This window comes from Salvia hispanica, chromosome 6 (assembly GCF_023119035.1).
Source record: "Salvia hispanica cultivar TCC Black 2014 chromosome 6, UniMelb_Shisp_WGS_1.0, whole genome shotgun sequence".
Lineage (NCBI taxonomy): Eukaryota > Viridiplantae > Streptophyta > Magnoliopsida > Lamiales > Lamiaceae > Salvia > Salvia hispanica.
This window is the reverse complement of record NC_062970.1, coordinates 35,398,157-35,419,433: the sequence shown is the minus strand read 5'-3', so window position 1 is coordinate 35,419,433 and position 21,277 is coordinate 35,398,157. Positions and strand designations below refer to the sequence as shown.

Here is a 21,277-nt window from a genome sequence, read left to right as displayed (position 1 = left end):
CGACAAGTTAAGGAGTTTAAGGCAAAAGTAAACCTTCATGGAAGAGTATCAAATGCTTGTGATCCGATCAGAGGGATACCTAAGTGCCGAGTTTTTGGACTACTTTAGTCAAATTAACCCCAAAGGGGCCCAGCCCCCCAAAGAATGGCGAACAAGGGAAAAAGAAAAGCCTTTGTCAAACAGGGGATTGATTGAGTTACCGGTTCCCGTTCTTTTGGGGGCATGCCTTGCGTCAACAAGCCTATATTAGACAATTTACCTTCTAAATTAGTTCACTACCCCATATGATTTGGGGGGGTTTGGCTAACCCCAAGGAACATTTTGATGTGGGGTGCCCGGCCATTTTTGGGAAAAAGGACCCAAAAAGCGGAATCTGGGAGGAGGTATGTGTGTTTATAGGTTACCTAAGGATGAAAGCTTATGAATTCTATAGTCCCCTTGAAAAAAAAAAAGTCATTGGAGCACACATGTCACATTCTTAGAAAGACTTTGTAATGAATCACAAGTCGGGAATTTCTTGGGCAACCCACCAAGTTCCATTAATGAAGAACAAGTACTATTTAACAAAAATTTCCCGAAATTTTAAAACTCTACTCCAAATATTGTAGTGCCCGCAGGGGGGGGTCTCTCAGACCCCAAAAGATACATTTTTTTGGGAGAGTGCAGGGATCCTCCTGGCGAATGTACTTACCCCCAAATCTTCAAAGGCGGCGTTCGATCATTGCGAATGGGTAAAAAAGGGATTGGAACTAAAATTTGGGGTGACAAAACGTCTTATTTGTCACCCCCCAAAAAACCCTACCGCCTTTGGGGGCAATGGATATAAAACAAAACGGGCCCCGATGGCCAATTAAAGTTTTTAAGGCAAGACTGTGGCAAAAGGGGTATCCCCAAAAGGGGAAGGCATTGATTGATGGCCTTTCCCCGAGCCTTCCAAAAACATATCCTTTTTCCTTAGACCTGGTTGGGAATTGGCGGGATGGGCGTTTAAACCGTTTTTCGGGAGTCTTGGGAGACCATCTACATGGAACAACCCAAAGGTATGTGGTAAAAGGGCAAGGAACACATGGTTTGGGAAACTTAAGAAACCCCTTTTTGGCATCAAGCAAACTCTAGGTCAGGGCCGGGGTTTTGATCAAAGGGGTTTAAAAGTTTGGGTTCGAAAAATACCCCAATGGGCTGTACAAGAAGGTTGAAAAAAAAAAAATTTTTGTTCTTTTGTTTTATATATAGATGACATTCTTCTAATTGGAAACAATAAAAGATTTGGTCTTTGTAAAATTGGTTTCCCCGGTTGAGATGAAAATATGGGTGATCGGACCCCTTTTGGGGGATCAAGGGTTTTTCGCAAGTGCAAAGAAACATTGTGCTTATTCCCAAAAATCTTACATCGTCGATTTAGCGCTTTAGCATGCAAGATGCCAAGAAAGGTTTCACCTTTTGACCGACATCCTTTATCTCAAAAGTGTCCCAGACGGTTCAGATGCAGATAGAAGGGAAACCCTTCCCGGTTGTGGTAGTCTCTATTGGGTTTGTATACTAAAAGAGCTTGGCGTCATGCCTTTTTACGCCTTTTCATGAAAGAAGCCCCGCCCTTTTTTACCTAATTATGAGAATAAATAATATAATATAATGGTTTATTATTAAAATGATAAAAAAATTTCAAAAGGGTTTTTTACTAAAAAGGCCCAAGTGGGGAAATTCGATGAATCTCCTCAGGTTTTCCCCGATGGGGGATTTGGGCCCCGGGATCTAGAAAGGGAAAAAAAAAGTATTAAAACCCAAAAGATAGGTTTTGGGGGCACCTTTTGGGTCCGGTTGCGGTGTTTGTGAAAATTCTCTCTTTAAGAAAAAGTTAAAGCCAACCCGGGGTGTGGTAAAAAAACGAAAGGATCTAACCCAAAAATGTTTTTTTATTTTTTATCTTTTAAAAAGAATATATTTAAAAAAATTTTAAAGTATTTTCTGGTTTATTGATATTAATATAATTTGTTTATTCAAGTTGGAATTTATTCCACGAATAATAAATAAAGTTTCAAACTAGAAAAACTCTTTGGAGAATTAATTTAATTCTGGTCACATAGCAGACAAAAGAATTAAATTGACGGATCAAGATAATCTTAAACGCGGGAAATATTATAAAATAAAATGGACCCAAGTTATTTGTAATTTGGTGATTTAAGTGGGAGTGCAATATTATTCTTTAGTGGAACAAAATAATATTCCATTGATAATATATTAAATCATAGGTCATTTGATTTAATTAGTAATTTATCTAATGGGTGAGCCCAACACTTAAGTCATTCCATGGATCCCCATCCTAGCCCAACAAGTCCATGCTTATAAATAGTGTAGAGATGGGAAACCCTAGTAAGCACTCCACACATCACAAACCCTAACCCTAGCCGCCATAACCGGCGCTCTCTCTCTCCCCTCTTGCCTCGGTTTTCGTGCCTTTGCACGAGGGAGATTAGGGTTTTGGTTTTTGTTCTTGTTCTATCCTAATTCATAGGATTAGATCAAGACAATTTCGTGTTTGTGTTGGTTTTCCCTAGATCTCATATCACTTTTATTTGGTTCTTCGAGATCCGCCCACATGGATGGAGAATCAAGGACAAGGGAATAGGTTGGAAGATTCACGGTCGATAAACCAAGGATCTCCGGGTGGTGCAGCTAGCAACTTCGATCCTATGATGGATCAAGATGAGGTAATAATCGAATCTACATCGAATATGCATGATTATGTGTTTATTTGATGTTATATCTATAGATCTATGAATATTGCATTAAATTGGAGTCGAATGCATAATCACCTAAATAGATCCGGTCAAGGACCTGTTTGGTTTCCGTGTCTTCCGCTGCGGTAGTCCCAACAACTGGTATCAGAGCCAATTTTTAGGCTCTGATTATGTATTTGATTAATTGAATTTTTCGAAAATTATAGTGTGGAAACTTGGGATTTTCGAAAATAATGCAATATGTGTTGGATCTATGTTTTTCTTGATTTTAATTTTGGATCTATGATATGATGTTCTAGATCGATGAAAGAATATTATGAATCTTGAATTTTATTCAAGTTTTTCACAAAAATATTCTAGATCTATGATGAACATCATTAGATCTATATATTCTAAGTAATATGTACTAGATTATATGTTTGTTGATTACATATATGTATGTGTTTAAGTGAATATATGTTTTTGAATCAAGAAATAAAGTGGTCCATGATTGAATACTTGGATCGATGAAAGAATATTATGAATCTTGGATTTTATTCAAGTTTTTCACAAGAATATTCTAGATCTAAACAAGTATTCATTAGATCTATAATTTTATGTTCTTAATATGCAAGAATAATTTAAATTGCTAAAATGCTAGATGTTTAAATGTGCATATTTGTGTGAACATAAAAGATTGTTACAAATTGAGAAACGAATAATTAAGATTTAAGATCGCGGTCAAGCGAAGCGACCGCGATGAATCAAGTTAATTAATTGAAAACGAATAAAATGACCACAAGGGTTAAACCCTAGTTGTGTTCGAACACCGGGCTGTGGATCTTGCTTATTCGGGGATCGTCGATCCAGATCCGGCTGAGCGAGGCAGCGGCGGTGGCCAAGAGGCGGCGGCTTCGGCTGGTCGGAGGTGTCAGCGGGCAGCAGCTCCGGCAGCGACTGCATCGTCTTCGGACAGCAGCGCCGGGCAGCGGCTGCGGCGATCAGCTCCAGAATGCAGCAGCAGCAGGGCGTCTTCTTTGGGCGACGGCGGGCAGCAGCTGCGTCGTCGACGAACAGCAACAACTCCGGTCATGGACAGCGGCGATCAGCTCCAGATCTTGGAAGCTGCGACGTCGTCTTCTATCTGCACCACGACGGACAGCCGTGCTTGTCGCCGGCTTGAGGCAGCGACAACAGCCCCGTTGGACGGCGGTAGCCTTGACTTCGGTTGGGGCAGCAACCGCAGTGTTCCAGGCAACGGAGGGCAGCGGCTACTGCAGTGGCAGTGGCGGCGGCGGTCAGAGGCAGCGCCGCTGCAGTGGGAGCAGCGGCGGCAGTCGCGAGAGGTGGCAGAGGTCGGGCGCGGCAGCAGCGGCTGCTGCGAGGCCCGTGGCGGCCCAAACCCTAATTAGGGTTTTGGGTTGCATCGTCGTCTCGTCTTTGTTTTTCGTTTTCATGTTTTCGTTTCTTAACACGCAAGCTATTTATAATTGTGGTTTAAAATCCTAAACCTAGAATAATTAAAATATCTTGTAGGAATTAGAATGATTTTGCAATTAAGTCAAGATTCTAATTTAAAAGAGAATAATTGCCTTCTTTAAAATTGCCAATTGAATAATTAGTCAAATAATTGATTTAATTTGTTAATTAGTTGATTTTGGTGGATTATTTCCATCTAGATAATATCATGATAATTAACATAAGGAAATTCAATATTTATTTGATCTAATTTTTGGCTTTTCCTTAATTGGATGGAATTTTAAAGAATATTCTCTTAATATGCTTTCATGTTTTAATTTTAAGGTTTAATTGAAATAGTCTTTATTTTAATTGGTGTGTTATGGAATTATTTCCTAGATATATACCTAAGGAAAAGACATGAGTTTTTCAATTGTTTTTAAACCTTTAAAATTTTCGAAAATTACATGTATAATAATTGGATGGATTTTAATTGGAATCCTATTCCTAGTTTGAATTTTGTCTTTAATATGATGTAGGTGAATTTTATTTCATCTAGATAACATCGGCTTAATTAAAGAAGTGAAAAATTCATTTGGCATTAACATGCTACTAAAATCCTAAATTATTAAAGTATTAAATGATTAATTATATTTTAATTGGAATTCAATTCCTAGTTTAATTTGAATTTTATCTTTAATTTTGATGAAGGTGAATTTGTTTCATCTAGATAACATCAAATGAGATTTAAAGGTATGAAAATTCATAAAGCATTAATTTTGCTATTAAAATCCTTAATTATTTATTAAGTTGAATTTTGTCTTTAATTTTGATGAAGGTGAATTTTATTTCATCTAGAAAACATCATTTTGAATTAAAGATGTAATAAGATTCTTCTTGTCATGTGATTTTATTTGAAAGCTATGAGAATTTTGATTCTCGAATTTAATTGGTGTATTTTAAATGGATTTTGTCTTGATTGGATAAATGCGGATTTATATATCCAAGTGGGCATTTTAAATTAAGACTTAGCTAATCTTTTATGATATACACCTAGACATTAATTTTAGGATAAGGATGGATTAATTCTATCTAAGTAAATCCTAATAGTATTAAAAGGTAATTCTAATAATCAAGATACGTTATTTTAACTAATAATGTATGATTGTTTAAGATTGGACTTAATGTCTAGATAATCTTGTTTATGTGAAGATAGAATTTTAATTCTATCTATTTATTTTAGATGCTTAATTAAATGATCAAGTTTCGTCATTATGTTTATGTGAACCTTTTGTAAATGTGTTTACATGTTTTATTGATGAATGATGGATATTTAATTTGAGTTATGATTTTATTTGTTAAAATCTAGTTTAACTCGTGCATCGCCTATGTACTTATTGCCTTGCATGCATAGCTAGTACATGTTTAATTATTCTTTGAATGTGGATACCTGCCTTATCTGCTTAAGTGATAATTAAACTATTAAAACCACCAACAAGAAAATATGAAGCGATAATTACAACACGTTTGTATATGGCCTCCATAAAATTGGTCTTAGTGCGAAGTAGTGACCGGCCTGTCTTTACGGGAGGAACATTACCAGTTCGTAAGTTTGGACTTCTCTAGATAAAGGTTATTAAAATCGTAAAATTAGTTTTTCAGTAATATCGCGACTGGTCTTTACCGGAGCAATATTGCTGCGAAATTATAAGGATTGTATTTTAATAATGCTTAGAGGGAGCTATAGGAGGAGGTGCTTGTCCGGTTCGACCTTTCTTTAGAGGAGTTCACGCACAAGTAAAGAATCCTTAGTGCTTAATTTTATGGTTATACGCTTTAGCATTGTTAGTCAGCCATGCCATTCTTATGGTCTCTGGACTATCTGTCGACATTGTGGCCAGTAAAAATAATGAATTTCTTGCATGAATATGACACGGCTTCCTAGTAGAAGAACGTTTGTGCTTGATTTTTGTGGATGTAAAATTGATGAATTGTTTTGTGGTTATTTGCAATTCCTTGAAATTTTACATGTTTATATTATTGGTATTTGTTCTCAGCTTGAACGAAAGATGATTGATACTTGGGATATTTATTATGCCATACTTAGTTCAAGGAAGCGTGACTCTGAATTGTTTAAGGAATGGAAAAGTAAGCTTGATGTTGATCGTTTGATCAATGACTTGAGGTTGATTCTCAGCAAGAATCGTCCGCCCACATACCATCTACAAGGAGAGGACAAGGAGTTTCGTGATCAGTGGCATACCGCGGAATGTCATCTCAAGGGCTTCCTTTTAGCCGGTGTTGGCAATGCCCTTGAGAGGTTTGACAAACCCAAAAGGCCGTTGGTCAACAAGCCCAAGTGGTTTGAAGAAAAGTCCTCTAAAGCGTCGCGCTGTGGAGCATTTAAGGAGTGAGGTATTGGAAGAGGGCCATGATGTGGGCAAATACGTCCTAGTCATGCATGGCTATTTCCATGAACTTCTATTATCGGGGGGAAAGTTGACCCAGAAACCCAGAAGATAATGATCCTTGATGGGTTTCCAGATAGCTTTAATGAAGTCAGAGATGAAATTTTGTTTAGTGACAAAACGTTTTCAATTCTGGAACTTTATAATAAGCTTGTGAATGCTCAAACTGAGATGAGAAGAAGGGGTGGACTTTTGAGATGACCATGTTCAAGTCAGAAGAGTTTATTTTTGCTTTATTTACATTGTTGAATTTCAAGAGTTTTTTGATATTGTTTGGTTTTTGATATTTACAGCGAGACTTGTCTTTGTGCTGTCTACTGAAAGGCGAGGTCTTGATAAATATTTGTTTCTTAATCAATTTAGGTTAGCATTGAGCATACGGCATTGATTATGCATTACTTTGACTTATCAAATGGTGCGGGTTTTTCGCAACCCAATAATCCTGATATATTGGGTAGTGGTGATTAATATCTAGCAGTGCTAGGATTGCTATTATATTGAATCGTGCGCGAGGTGAGTCTCGTTTGATAATGTCCTCAAGAGGAGCGTGAAACAAGGTTATATTATTCGGAACCTAGCTAGTTGGAGTTTGATCACTCTATGAATAATAAATAAGCGTTTCATGTTAAGTCCACTCTTGGAATTAATAAGAAATTAATTAATTAAGTCCATAGCAGACATTAATTAATGGATATTTTTATCTTAAGCGCGGGAAATGAAAGTTAAAATGGAAACCCGGATTACTTATAATTTCGGATTTGGATGGGGAGAGTTCAATATTACTTCTGTAGTGGCTGCTCGTAATATTCCAATTAAAGTTTATATTAAATTGTGGGTTCAATTTAATTAGTAAAAAGTAAATTGGATAATCCCATATCCAAAACCTTCCATAGATCCCTGTCTAGGCCCAAAATGAACTTAATATAAATAGGAGAATAAAGGAGACATAAATAATAATTATTATTACTCAAAATCTTCGTCCCCCTCTCTCTGTAGGGATCGAAATTTTCTCCTCTTAGGAGTAGGATTTCTTCTGTCTTCTTTATTTAAATCCTAGTATTCCGGTGAGATCAGCCCACATTGATATTGGAGTACAGTTCGGGAACCAGAGAGAAGATCCGTGGTCTAGTATCCAAAGCGTCACGTGGAGAAGTCAATATTACTTATGTAGTGGCTGCTCGTAATATTCCAATTAAAGCTTATATTAAATTGTGGGTTCAATTTAATTAGTAAAAAGTAAATTAGATGAGCTCATATCCAAAACCATTCATAGATCCTTGTCTGGGCCCAAAAGGAACTTAATATAAATATGAGAATAAAGGAGATAGAAATAATATTTATTATTACTCAAAATTTTCGTCCCCCTCTCTTTGTAGGGATCGAAAATTTCTCCTCTTAGGAGTAGGATTTCTTCTGTCTTCTTTATTTAAGTCCTAGTATTCCGGTGAGATCAGCCCACACTGATATTGGAGTACAGTTCGGGAACCAAAGAGAAGATCCGTGGTCTAGTATTCAAAGCGTCACGTGGAGAAGTCGCTAGCCATCATCAATTCTTTGGAGAATTAATTAGGTATTATTTCTGCTCCGTAGAAAAGCATGTTTTAGGTTTTTATATACTTAAAGCATGATCAATTCAAGTTATGAGCATAATACATGTGAGAATTACGCAAATAGATTTTGTCTAAATAATCTGCTAAATAGATCTGATTATTATGTGATTTATTTGTTCGATTAATTATTAAATCATGTCATTCGAACGCGCTTCCACTGCCAGTTCCTTCAAGGTGGTGACTAGTGTTTAAAGTCCATCAAAAATTGATGGACTATTTTTGCCCATTTTTCCAAACCCAACGGTGAATAAAACCGGGTCATAAGTAATAACCCAGATTTTTAGGAAAGCAGCAGAAAGTTATCAAACGATGGATTATGGTGGAACCCTCACACCTTAACCTGGGTTTATGAAGCAATAAAACGGGTCCTAAAAGAAAAGAAAAGGTGAACATGAGTCACCATGCAGCTCAACGTAGGCTAACTTGGAACATAAGAAAATGGTATACATAAACTCGAATTCAAAGTCCAGGAAAGTAATCCTTTGGACTTGTCTAAGACAATTATCTTTGAAGAGGCCTAATAATCTTCAAAGATATCTTGTTTACTTGAAATCTTTTGACCATCTATAGTTCTTCCATACAAAGAACACAAAGATCATCTTCAATTTTAGAAATGTTGAACAATACAATCGTTCTCTTATATTAAATCATCGACCACACCTAGTTGCACTCTTAGAGAGGCAAGATTTCTCCATTCCAGTAGACCATGCTGGAAGGATGAGTTCTAGCTAGAACTCATCCTTCAAGCATGGTCGACTAGAACACGCCAATCATGTTTTTCCTCCAAGAAACAAGGTTCACGATTAAAAGGTCCTAAGTATTTCCTTTTTCTCAAGTAAAAAATTTCATCTTCCATTGAAATTTCCATCTCTCCATACACCACTTTCCGATCCACCCTATTTCCAATACAGTCGCTCATTTGAGTAGACAACATATATGATCTTGGGAAGCTTTGAAGGCTTGAAGGAAAATATTTAAAAAATAACACTCTTAACATCAAAGATGTTGTTTAGGATTTTGTAGAAGTCGTCGATTTTAAAATTTAATAATTGAAGTCGTAGTGCCAGTTTTAAATAAATACTCCATATCTTAACAAACACATTATTAAACCAAACTTTAGGAATATAATGATAGCCATGTATCCATGCATTATTCCAATTAATAATCTAATGTAAACTAATCAAAATTAATTAATGTAAATGGTGACCAACGAAATACTAGAGAGCTAATTAAGTAAAAAAACATCAATAATTGGACTTGAACAATAATACTAGTGGAAGGTACTAGGTAGCAGTAGATAAATAGAAGATTCTACATAATTTTTACATTCTCCATATATATGTCTCTTTCATTCACAAGAAACTTGAAGTTTGCAAAATTTATCCGGTTTTTAAACGATGTGGCTTTTGATTTCAAATTTATATATCCAATTTCACAAGCATTTTCCACACTAACACACGTGAAGTAACAACAAGAAGAAACTTTCAAACAAACTTTTTCAAAATTTTGACAAATCAATCATGGAACCCACGATTTTTTTTATATTTTGTAAAATTTCAGGCACGTTTCAATTAAAGATTAACATCACTCAGAAATATCTACAACATACGTGAAAAAAAACCAACCAACCACAAAATATATGGTACAATTCCTAAATTTAACTTTTACAGAAAAAGTCCAGCCTAAATAAATTTTAAATATTTTAAAAAACAAACATTGCACCAGCCGGGAATCGAACCCGGGTCTGTACCGTGGCAGGGTACTATTCTACCACTAGACCACTGGTGCCAGATGCCAATTTTAATTATTTATTTATTAATATAGGTATATGGTTCAATCAAATGGAGTAGTATTGTTCTTGTCAATTCGTCATTAGAGTAGAAGATTCTGTTAAGCCAATTTTGATGACTTTAAAAAAATTGAATGATGAAAACTTTATTCACAACGACTGAAAAGTCGTATTCAAATTACAAATAGGTGAAAGGTAAAAAATACACACTTTCTTTTACTTCATAACAGATTCACATATCTGTTTGAAAAGATTTTGTAACTTTTCTACAAACACGAAGAGAATAAGGATGATGCTTTAAAGAATAGAACCATAAATCAATCAATGATATACACCGAAATAAATACAACAAATGTGATCCAATTCCACCCAGTATACCTATATCTATATTGCCACGAAATTATCTACAACTAGGAGTATATATTCATTTTTTAATCAAAATGAAAAAACAAAACTCATCTACCCTCTACAACAGTAATATCACTCCAAGAGAGTGATGTGGTAGAAGACATCCCTCGTCTAATCTCATCCATACTTGGATGCATACCAAAACCATTTCTCAAATGCATAGCCAAAACCTCTCCACTTCTCATCTTCTCCAATAGATAAGCACCCATATCCTCTCCTTCACCTTCAACCTCATTCCTCCCTTCAAACATCTTCACCACCTGCCTCATTGTAGGCCTTGCCTTGCTATCAGGATGAGCACACAACAATCCCAGCTGCACCACCCTCTCAGCCTCCTCCGCGTCCGCCTCTCCCCTCAATCGTGCATCCACTACGTTCCCCAGCTCACCCCTTCTAAACATTTCCCAAACCCATTCCACCAAGGCCGGCTTCCCTTCCTCGATAGGCCTCCTTCCACACATCACTTCCAAGACCAACACTCCGTATCCGAACACATCTGTTTGCGTTGATGCCCTCCCGCTCCTCACAACCTCCGGCGCTAGGTACCCTATCGTCCCCACCACTCGCGTGGTCCCTGCAGCCTTGTCGTGGTCGTGCATCCTGGCCAGCCCGAAGTCACCTAACCTCGCATTCATGTCCCTGTCAAGCAGCACGTTGCTCGCCTTGATGTCCCTATGCAGCACCTTCGACTCCCATCCCTCGTGCAGGTATAAGATCCCCGAGGCCACTTGCCTCAGGACTCGGACTCTGCTTTCAAAACCTAGCATCTTGCTATCATCACACTCAAACACCCTTTGATCAAGACTCCCATTTTCCATGAAATCATACACCAAGATTAGGCTGCCCTTCTCCTTCTTGCACCACCCTCTCAACCCCACCAAATTCCGGTGCTTCACTCTCCCAAGGCTCGATATCTCAGCCAAGAACGCCCTCATTCCATCCGCATTTTCATGGGAGATTCGCTTCACAGCAACCTCCAATCCCCCATTCAAAACCCCTCTATAAACCTTGCCATTCCCACCAATTCCAATCACATTTTCCTCAGCAAATCCTTTAGTTGCAGAGTCAATTTCTTGATAAGAAAGCCTATGAGGCCAGTACTCCATTTCCCAATCCTCCATTTCCTCCCTCTCTCTTCTCTCTCTCCTACTCTTTCTAACAAACAAGAACACAAATGCACAACACACAACACCAACAACCAAAACCCCTGACGTTAAACCCGCAACAAAGCCTCTAGTTCTATAAAATGGCGTCCCCGGAAGCTCAAACGACGGCAATCCTGCAGTAATCAGCCCATCACTCAGTGTGAAATTCGTATTGCTGTAACTCCAAGCTAGAATTTTGTGGCTCTGAGTCATGTTCCCCGTCGAAGCAGTGAATCCCACATACATTTCATCCTCTAACACATCAGAAAGGTCAATAGACACATTCAACAATGGCCGCGGAGGCCTCTTCACGCCCACAGGCGCCATCGTAACATTCAATACTCCGTCAGAATAATCAATCCAAACTTGATACGTTCTCCCATTATTGAGATCCAACTGTTGGAAGAAACCCCCCACAGACCAATACCCCGCTTCACTCGAATTGATCGACGTGAGCGAATTCACATCAATCCCAACGTGATTGTCGTTGATATCGTCGAATTCATGGTTCCTAAAAACATCAAATTCAACTCCAAACACATGATTGTTAGGGTCCCCGTTGTTGGAGAAATTCAAAAACCCTAGATTCTGCGACGCGGCGGCCTCGACACCTTGGTGAATTTCGGCGTTCGGCGCGAAGAGGAAGACCATGCCGTGACCGGCGAGGCGGCCGGGGAAGGGCGCCATGGCGAAGATGAAGGAGGTGGAGAATGGGAGGAGGAGCGATGTGTGGGCATGTTTGGTTGGGATTTTGGAGGGGAGGAGGGCGCGGCCGATCTCGAATCCGGCGTCGCCGGTGAGGGAGAGGATGCCGGAGTCGAGAGTGGCGTTGCCGTAGCAGGAGAGGGAGGAGGAATCGAAGGCGTTGAAGAGGAAATCGAGGGCGGAAGTGAAGTGGGCGGCGAAGATTGTAGCTATGGTGAATTGGAGAAGTTGGAAGCTGAGGTGTTTGCGTTTTTTCATTGCAGATTTTTAGAGAGATCCCAAAATTTTAGCACCTCATTTCTCACAACGTAACTCTTTATAAAGATAACGTAGGCATGGAAAGCACTGGAAAAGTAATCGTGGTGTAAATTGGACCCGCGGATTACTTTTCTCGAATTTGACTTTTATTCTATTGTAGATTTGTAGGTTGTAGCAAAAAATCATTCCACAGAATTTCACTTTTATTCTATCATTTTCATATAGCAGTACTAGTTATATTTATATCAATTTCAATTTCCCGGCACTAATACACGTGTAAATATTTGGTGATAAAAGTAGTTTCAGATTAATTCGATACCAAAAATAAAAATTTAATGATTTAAAACATATTACTTCATGGTATGATTATATGATAGGTCCAATCAATTAATATTATAATTTTTTCATTTTTATTTTTCTTATTTTCTGCAATTATAATTTATTGAAGACATCACATTCACATATGACGTCATATGTGAATTTATTTCAAGGTTTTGAATAATTAGAATCTTCGAATACAGCTACACAATTAATCACGAAATATAATTAAATTAAGTTGTATGTATACAGTATGTTGGTACACTTAATTATGAATTTATGATTTACCTTTTGATATGAGTAACCTTTTACACCATACTAAATAGACAAGCTCATAATTAATCATTTGTGGATTCTGAAACACAATATAATTTCCTATAATAGTACATAAATATCGATTTACTTTTTTTAGACATCAATAGAAAAGATAAGTGAGATATTGATTTACTTTTCATCCAATATTAAGTGATTCATACTTTTTTAAACGTCCCAAAATAAGTGAGTTAGTACTTTAAAAACAATTAGCACTTTTAATTTCTGTTACGACCTTTTTCTTGCTTTATTTTTTATTTGCTTAATTAACAAAATACCATTTTCTTTGTACCGAAAAAAATGTTGAAACTCTCATTTCTCATCTCACACTGAGTAGTAAGCATATTTCTTCTATTTATGAGTGGTAACCCTCATCTTATTAGACATTTTAGGGAAATGAGTAACTCATTTTTATATAATATTAGAGCATACTCAATTCGATAAATAGATTTTTCATATTTTATATTAGTCTGATGTGTGTTCCAGCCACACGCTCGAGAGCATGTTGAATCCCTTTTTTCATCTTAACGTTGATCCTATATTTGTAGATACAGCCTCTCCTTATGAGATTTTAAAAAAAATTGTGACTCATTTCTATAAAAAAATGTCAAATTAAGAGACAAAGGGGAGTACACTATTTATTTGCAGTTGATTGACAGTTATTGCATAAATATGACGTGATCAATCATGTCGACGACATGGCATTACATGGAATTAGACATGTTACTTGATACCTAAAAGTTTGAGGATCATGATTTTATTAATTCGAGTCAAAGATATACAATCAAATTGGATTAATTTATTCAATAGTTGAATTCTGTCAAAAATAAACGTATCGACCTCTCACGACCATCCAAAATAAGAAAGATTGCCAAATCTTTAAAACTTTTAAAGAAAAAATCCTACTTTAGCTGTCTGTGTACAGTTTCTCAATTGCCTATCGTCAAACCGAATATAAATATTCCTTCCGTCTTATTATGAGTGGAACACTTCTAAAGTTGTAATTCGACATAATATTTTATTTGATATTATTTTATGAGTAGAGTAGAGACTATAAAAGAGTAAGAAAAAAGAAAAAAATAGGAGTAGTGTTTATGAATTTAGAAATCTGTCATTTAGAGTGGACATCATATAAAAAATTGTACTATCACTTAGAATGAAACATAGTAAGTATAAGTTAAATTCTTCAATATGGATAGTACTATATAATTATACTTCCGATATTTGAGACCATCTCCAGTCATATATCAAATCTCAGTTTTAGAGTAGAAACTTCTTTAATCACAAACTCAAACCTATTTTTATGCAAAATATCATCAAATATGGAGCCATTGCAAAAAATTTGTTAGACATATAATAAAAGAAAATGATGTTAAATTTGAATTTTGTGTATATAGTTGGAGTAAAAAATATTTTTTTGTGTGACGTGAATTTGGGGTAAATAGTTCGAGATACCCTAAGACCATCTCCAACCATACACTAAACTCAAACCCATTTTTACATTTTATAGCATAACAACAACAAATATGACATATTGCAAAAAATTATGAAATATTGCAATTAACCAGTTATTATTTAATTAATGTGAACTAAAACACAAGTAATAATTTACAATAACAAAATGAAAAACGTAATCTAATAATCTCGTAAATAATAACCAGTTCCTCTTCCTCCAATATTGTTGAAGTACGAAGAATATGTTATAGTTGCATTGTCATTTGTTTGTTCTTGTTGGTAAGCTCTTTTCTGTAAAATGGTCTATTACTGTGCAAACAATTCAAGAGCTTCTTATCCTAAAGACAATAAATTTACAGTGAAACAAGAGGCGTGTAGAAAAAATATGGAACGCGCATTTGGTGTTTTCCAATCACGTTTCGCAATTGTAGCAGGATCAGTGCGTTACTGAATAAAGTGGTATTGTGTGACATAAGGATTAAATGATAGTTGCAGATGAGCGTTAATTCTCCGATTGCCGTTGCTAGACAAGCGCCACAACTAGAAGTTGAGATGACGACCAATGAAGATGCTCGATTTGAAGAGCACTTGACTCGATATGACGAAATAAGAAATAAACACTACTACTATGTTAGTTTGGAACTTTGAAATCCCTAATTGATCATTCGTGGGAACAATAAACAAATTTTGAATTGTAATTTTATACATGCATTGTGATATGTTTTTTTTTTGTAATGGTTATATTTTTCAGTGTTTTTTAATTTATGTTTCAATTTTATTATAGCATGTTTAGTGCATTTTAATGTATGTAGTATTTATTACATAAATATATTAACAAAATATATTAACAAAATATTTATTTAATTATTTAATTTATACTATAAATTATTAATTGTGAGATTAGTGTGTAATATAAACAAATATGTGTTTATAATTGAAAAAGGTATAAAAACTTTCCATAATTTTTTTAACCTTTATATCCTTTATTGAAGTTTTTGAGTATATAGCAAAATTTATTTTTTCAATGCATATAAAAATTGAAGTGTTCACATACTTATATTTTTATTTTCTTGTTTTAAAGTTTTATTTTTAACATGCCGTAAAAGATATAAAAATTTAAAATAATTAATTATTATGCTAACAAAGCTTAAATTATGACCATATTTTATTACTTGTGTAAATTTTTGGTGAAATTCAAAGATAAAATAACAATTTTATAGCATTACGACAATAACTTAATTTTCTTAGTATATTAGCATTGAAAAATTAGTTTCTTCCACCTTTAACATTTTATACTCAGCATGTTATTAAAATTTTCGACGCATGTAGAAATTCATTTTCTATGTGTACAAAACGATTTTTTTTCGTACATTTAATATTTTATTTTCTTGCTTAATTTTTTTAGTTTTTTATCTTTTAAAAATAGTAGTAATAAATTATATTTAATTAATATACTAACAAAGTTTAAATTATGGTAAAATAAAAAGAAAGAAACTTTCTACATTTTGGATATATCATTCCTCATGGTATGATTATCCTTGTTAAAAAAAAGTAATCAAACATATCAACATATATTATCAACTTGGTATATATCAAGATTAGGAAATTTTTGCTCGTATCCATTTTGTTTGTGATTTCGTAGACATTGATTTGATTTCACACACGTACTACAATTATTCAATTAAATCAATCTGGCTTCATGAGTTGGCACATGGATAGTTTGGCGGATCAATAAAGGTTTGTATAATTGATTGTTATTAATATTATAATTATATTAATACTGATTTTTGAGCCGTCGTTTGTAGGAGTACTACTTTAGTTAGAAAACATCACAATTTTAAGATAATATTTAATTTTTGACCTGAAAATTTTCCATAATCTTCTTGGAAAAAGAAGATTTATTTACTTGATTTTTGGAATCCAAGATTAAAATATGTTTTTTAATGGAGTAGTATAAATATATGGTAATGACATTTAAAAAAAATCAAATATATAGGGAAATTAAAAGACTATATTTACGGCCATTATCATCCAAACAAATTCGGCGAGAGATTTGAGGTATGCCCAACAAACAATTGCTTTTCCAAAGATTCTCGCTCCTCAATTCCTCTCTCCTAAAATTTTTCAATTTCTTCTTGCATTGCAAACGATTTTTTATTGTTCCGCATATATCTACTGCTCGTGATGTTCAGAATCATAATTATCTCTCCAAAATTGAACGACAGACTTGAATTGAAATTTGAGATATTTCCCCAAATTTGAAATTCCTAGGTTTCGAGGATTTGACGGTTAGAGGATGGGGGCGGAGTCGCCGGTGTGGGGCACGTGGGAGGATCTTATTTTGGGGGGCGCGGTTGTGAGGCACGGAACCGGCGGTTGGAACGTCGTCGCTTCGGAGCTTCGTGCGCGCACCCTTTATCCGTATGCCTTTACTCCTCAGGTCGATACATAAGTTTAAATTAATGTCGAATTTATAATTTGTAGGAGTAATTAATTTCATTGTTTTTTTTTAAATGTTGCGAATATTATTTGGTGATAAACTAGTTTAATCACATTTATAAACCGAGGAGTTTCAGATCAGTAAAAAAATAGCAACTGTAACAAACAGAGTTTGTGCAACTTGGAACACGTATGAATTCTTTGTTAATATAGGAGTAATAAATAATCAATTGGCCTATTTAAAAGTTGGTTAAAAGTTGGTTAATCTGTGCTTCATGCATGCAAGAGTAGTAATATATCACACATGAACTACAAGATAGTAATCAGCATTTGATGAAAACATACATAAATGGCTGTTACTACTACGCAAAAGTTGAAGACTAATCAATAACCACATATTTTGATGTTGATATGGTTAAGAATTAGTTACTAAGTAGTACAATTTTTATTTGATTGACCAAATGAAGAAATATTAGTGCTTCTCTGCCTACAAATTTCTCATTTATAAAACTGTCTCGGTCGAAAGATTTGTCTAGTCGATGATGTTGTTTCTTGGCTTTTTGTTGAAAGCTTGGATTTCTTGGTTCATTCTTTGGTATTATTGCCTGTGATATGCTAATATTGATTAGTCGAGTCAAATTTTTTCGTATCTGACCTATTTTCTGTTAGTTAATGGCATGGGGCTGTATCACAAGATTAAAATAAGAGATCATGGGAAAAATGTACGAGTGAATAAACTTAGAGTTCATGTTGTCCATTTATGGATTTGTCTTGCGTTCTTCCACTAGTTTGGTTAACTGAGACCTATGAGGTGCAGATTGTGATATCTATATATGTCCAGTGAAGTTTTATAGGATTTGGGACTTAAGATTTAGGATTCAATAGCTAGAAAAATATGAGCTCCCAAGGAATATGGCTTTTAGAAAGTGAAAGATGAGGAAGGTATTTTAAACTGCACTAGAATGATGCATATTTTCATCTAGAACCATATATTCGAATTAAAAAAACAGAAAAAAGTAAGAGAAGGAATTGCAGGTTGCTACTTTAAAGGTTATGGAATGCTTACTCCAATGGAAACATGTGCCTCTGAAATAATTCTCATAAAAAAATGTATCCAAGCAATAAAAAGTAGAGATAAAGGTATTGCACAATGTTTTCTTGCAACTTTTACTTAGCAATGACAGACCTTCTAATAATTCCAGGCTTGTAAAGAAAGGTATGAAGACCTACAAAAACGTTATTCTGGATCCACGTGAGTCATATTTTCTTCCCGTTATCATGCTTAGTTTGATTTACATTCATAATCCATTTGGCTTTTACCGACTCGGATTTCTGATGTAGCATGTTAGTAACACAGTTTCATAATTCTAGCTGACCGCAGCTAATGTTTGTTCTTGTGAAATGTGAATGACTCAGGTCTTGGTTTGAAGAACTGAAAATTCGGCGTGTTGCAGAGCTCAAGCGAGAACTGGTTAAATCTGAAAACTCAATAGGGTTAGCACAGATGTATAAATGTATTTATGTGAGCATAAAATACAATTACTTACTCTTCCCTCAATACTGTTTACAAAAGTTGTCTGCATATTATTACCAATCTATGCATGTTCCTGGAGATGTTAAAGGGACGATAATGTTTGAACCTCAAGATTATGTCTTATTGAAGTTTGAACTGTTCTAATAGTCTGTGACACGTTAAAAACTAGTACGGAGTAAAAGATTAGTACTATCTGGTGCTTGCTTTGGCTTATTGCGTTGTGATTGTTTTCTCTGCTCTTCCTCTTTGGCATCGTGTTTTGACTTTCCGTGTAACTTATTGTGGAGCATCTGATTTTCTTTCAATAATCTCTTAGTGTTGTTGATTTCCAGATCACTTGAGTTGAAGATCAGATCATTGGAGGGGAAGAAACAACAATTCAAACAAGGTGAATCCGGTTCATGCGAGACTGAATCACCTCCACCCGTGTTGGACTCAGAAGCCACCGAGTCAATCAGCAGGCAGACATCAAATGGTGAGAACTCCGTTGGCAGCTTCACAAAAGAAACAAGCACAATGGGAAGCTGGTTGTGCGACCATCAGCTTCAAGCTGAGGAGACCGAGACGAAGCCCAGCACATCTGCCTGCTCTGAGCTGGGAAAGGATCCAAGCATTGATGACCTCCCTGAGGTCGGTTATGAGCACGGAGTCATCGTTAGGAAGAAACGAGGGAAGAGAAAGAGAAAGGACTGCAGTCAAGTTGCCAAAGAGAAAAGTGTTGATGACAGTGATAATTTAGGTTCTTCGAATGCTGTTTCGACTGCAAACAAGGAAACATCAACTAACGAATGTAAGAGGATGAGAATCTCCGGTCCCAAGACCACCGTAAGAGAGAGCTTGATCGAGATATTCGAATCCATTGCACAGAGTGAATCAGCAGCAGTCTTCAGACATCGAATGGACAGTCAGGTAAGAAGACAAAAAACTCACTACATAGAAAAAAAAAGGTTCACCCATCGTCTTCCTCTTACCGTCTCTCTTGACATTACTGATGACAGAAACGGGCACGATACAGACGTGTTGTCCAGCAGCACATGGACATTGGCACAATAAAATCAAGAATCATTGGTCAGTCCATAAAAACAGCGAAGGAGCTCTTCCGGGACCTGCTGTTGCTGGCAAACAATGCGTTGGTATTTTACTCGAGACGCACACGCGAGTACAAGGCTGCAATCACTCTGCGGCAGCTGGTCATGAAAGATTACAAGCTGCATTGCAGAGGGCATTGCAATGAAGCCACATCGGACTTCATCCCGTGCAACCCTCCGGTGAGGCCACGGACAGCTCGTCCTCGGCCTGGGCTTCCAACGTACAAGGACACGGAGGCAACATCGGATAAAGCCTTGAAACCAGTGAATGCTGCTCTTGCCACTCCGGTGGGATTGGGGAAACAGTGTAATTCCGGTAACAGTGTGTTGAAGCAATCCTTGTTGAAGGCTAAGAAAGGTTTGAAGAGACCTGCGAAATTGAAAACTGAATTAAGTGATCCACAACGTAAAAATACACCAGTGAAACAAAGGAAAAGAGTTCGGAGATGACAATGTTTTATCAATAGAAAAAAAAAGACTTGTGTAAGAGAAAATTGTACAGACTTCTTTTCTATATTATATCTGATTCATGTCTAACACATTGATTGTAGAACTGTAGATGACGGAGAGGGCAATCGATGATAGGCGAATTTGTTTACTTTAAAATACACATGTTCCATGTACAAATAAAAATGAAAGTGGGGAAATTTTTCTTTAAATAAAAGGTTTATAGAATTAAAAATTGTGCTGTTGATTGTTACACCAATTTTAATTTTGCCAGGTTGAATTCCATTCGGCAGAAATTAAATTTCATGTGCAGTTCCATACAAAGCAAAAGAAGTGCAATTCCAAATTAAGTTGGTGTGTGCATATTGCATATCTCTAAATAAAGTCATCCTTATTTTTTTTGGTTTGAAATCAAAGGTCGATTTACATCTGGTATATGGTTTGGAGCGAAGATTTACTGAATATGCACCAGCGAAATTTAATGACATAAAAGAAAGATAAAAAAAGGAAAAGAAGGTGTATATTTTGCTGCAAAATTGATAAATTAAGAGATATAGTTAGAAAAAATAAATTTGATTGAAGTATTATTAATGGAAAATGAGAAATGCCTCATTATAAAAAAATTTTTATTATAAATATAAATATACATAGACAAAAGAAACTTATACGGTTAAAACTGGCAAAATTTTTCATCGAAATGCTTAAACGGTTAAAACTGCTCAGTGCTATTTCATGAGAGCACCCACTAATAAAAAAGGGGAAAATAGTCAAACTATGGCTCTATGAAAATAGTAATAATACGAAGCAAAAGGGGTAACGCAAAATTAAAAACTCATGAGTCCATTTCTAGCTCTCTGAAAATGGAACATGAAAGAGTTTGGTTCAGATTTTCTGTTTATAGAATAAGTAGTGCGAAAGTATATAAGAGTAGCAACTTATGGGAAAATAAATAGATGGAAAATACTACCATACTGATTCTTGGTAGTTCGAATTACGTTTTTCACCTTTCCATCTCTAGCTCTCTCCTCTACAATCTGATCAAACATTATACTACCCCATATCAAACCTTTTCCAATACTCATTCCTTATTTTGCTAGCATTACCACTTTCGAAACTTCTGAATAAT

The 21,277-nt window shown here is 35.7% G+C and overlaps 2 protein-coding genes and 1 non-coding gene across 4 annotated transcripts; 1 reads left to right on the top strand and 2 right to left on the bottom strand.

Annotated features, from left to right (window-relative positions):
• Nucleotides 1-9,970: 9,970 nt before the first annotated feature.
• On the bottom strand, nucleotides 9,971-10,041 carry TRNAG-GCC. The gene has a single exon. It is a non-coding gene; the product is annotated as a tRNA-Gly (tRNA).
• Nucleotides 10,042-10,332: 291 nt separating this feature from the next.
• Nucleotides 10,333-12,617, bottom strand: LOC125192924 (L-type lectin-domain containing receptor kinase VII.1). Its single transcript, XM_048090600.1, has one exon. It carries the CDS (start codon nucleotides 12,556-12,558, stop codon nucleotides 10,498-10,500), a length of 2,061 nt encoding a protein of 686 aa, XP_047946557.1. The 5' UTR covers nucleotides 12,559-12,617; the 3' UTR covers nucleotides 10,333-10,497.
• A 4,083-nt stretch (nucleotides 12,618-16,700) lies between these two features.
• LOC125191695 lies at nucleotides 16,701-20,243 on the top strand. 2 transcript variants are annotated; one of them, XM_048089102.1, is made up of 5 exons: nucleotides 16,701-17,083; nucleotides 18,285-18,334; nucleotides 18,499-18,576; nucleotides 18,949-19,525; nucleotides 19,615-20,243. In XM_048089102.1, exons 1-5 carry the CDS (start codon nucleotides 16,940-16,942, stop codon nucleotides 20,152-20,154), a joined length of 1,389 nt encoding a protein of 462 aa, XP_047945059.1. In that variant the 5' UTR covers nucleotides 16,701-16,939; the 3' UTR covers nucleotides 20,155-20,243. The 2 variants fall into 2 exon arrangements, with proteins under 2 accessions (XP_047945059.1, XP_047945060.1); XM_048089103.1 differs by lacking the exon at nucleotides 18,285-18,334.
• The last annotated feature ends 1,034 nt before the right edge of the window (nucleotides 20,244-21,277 follow it).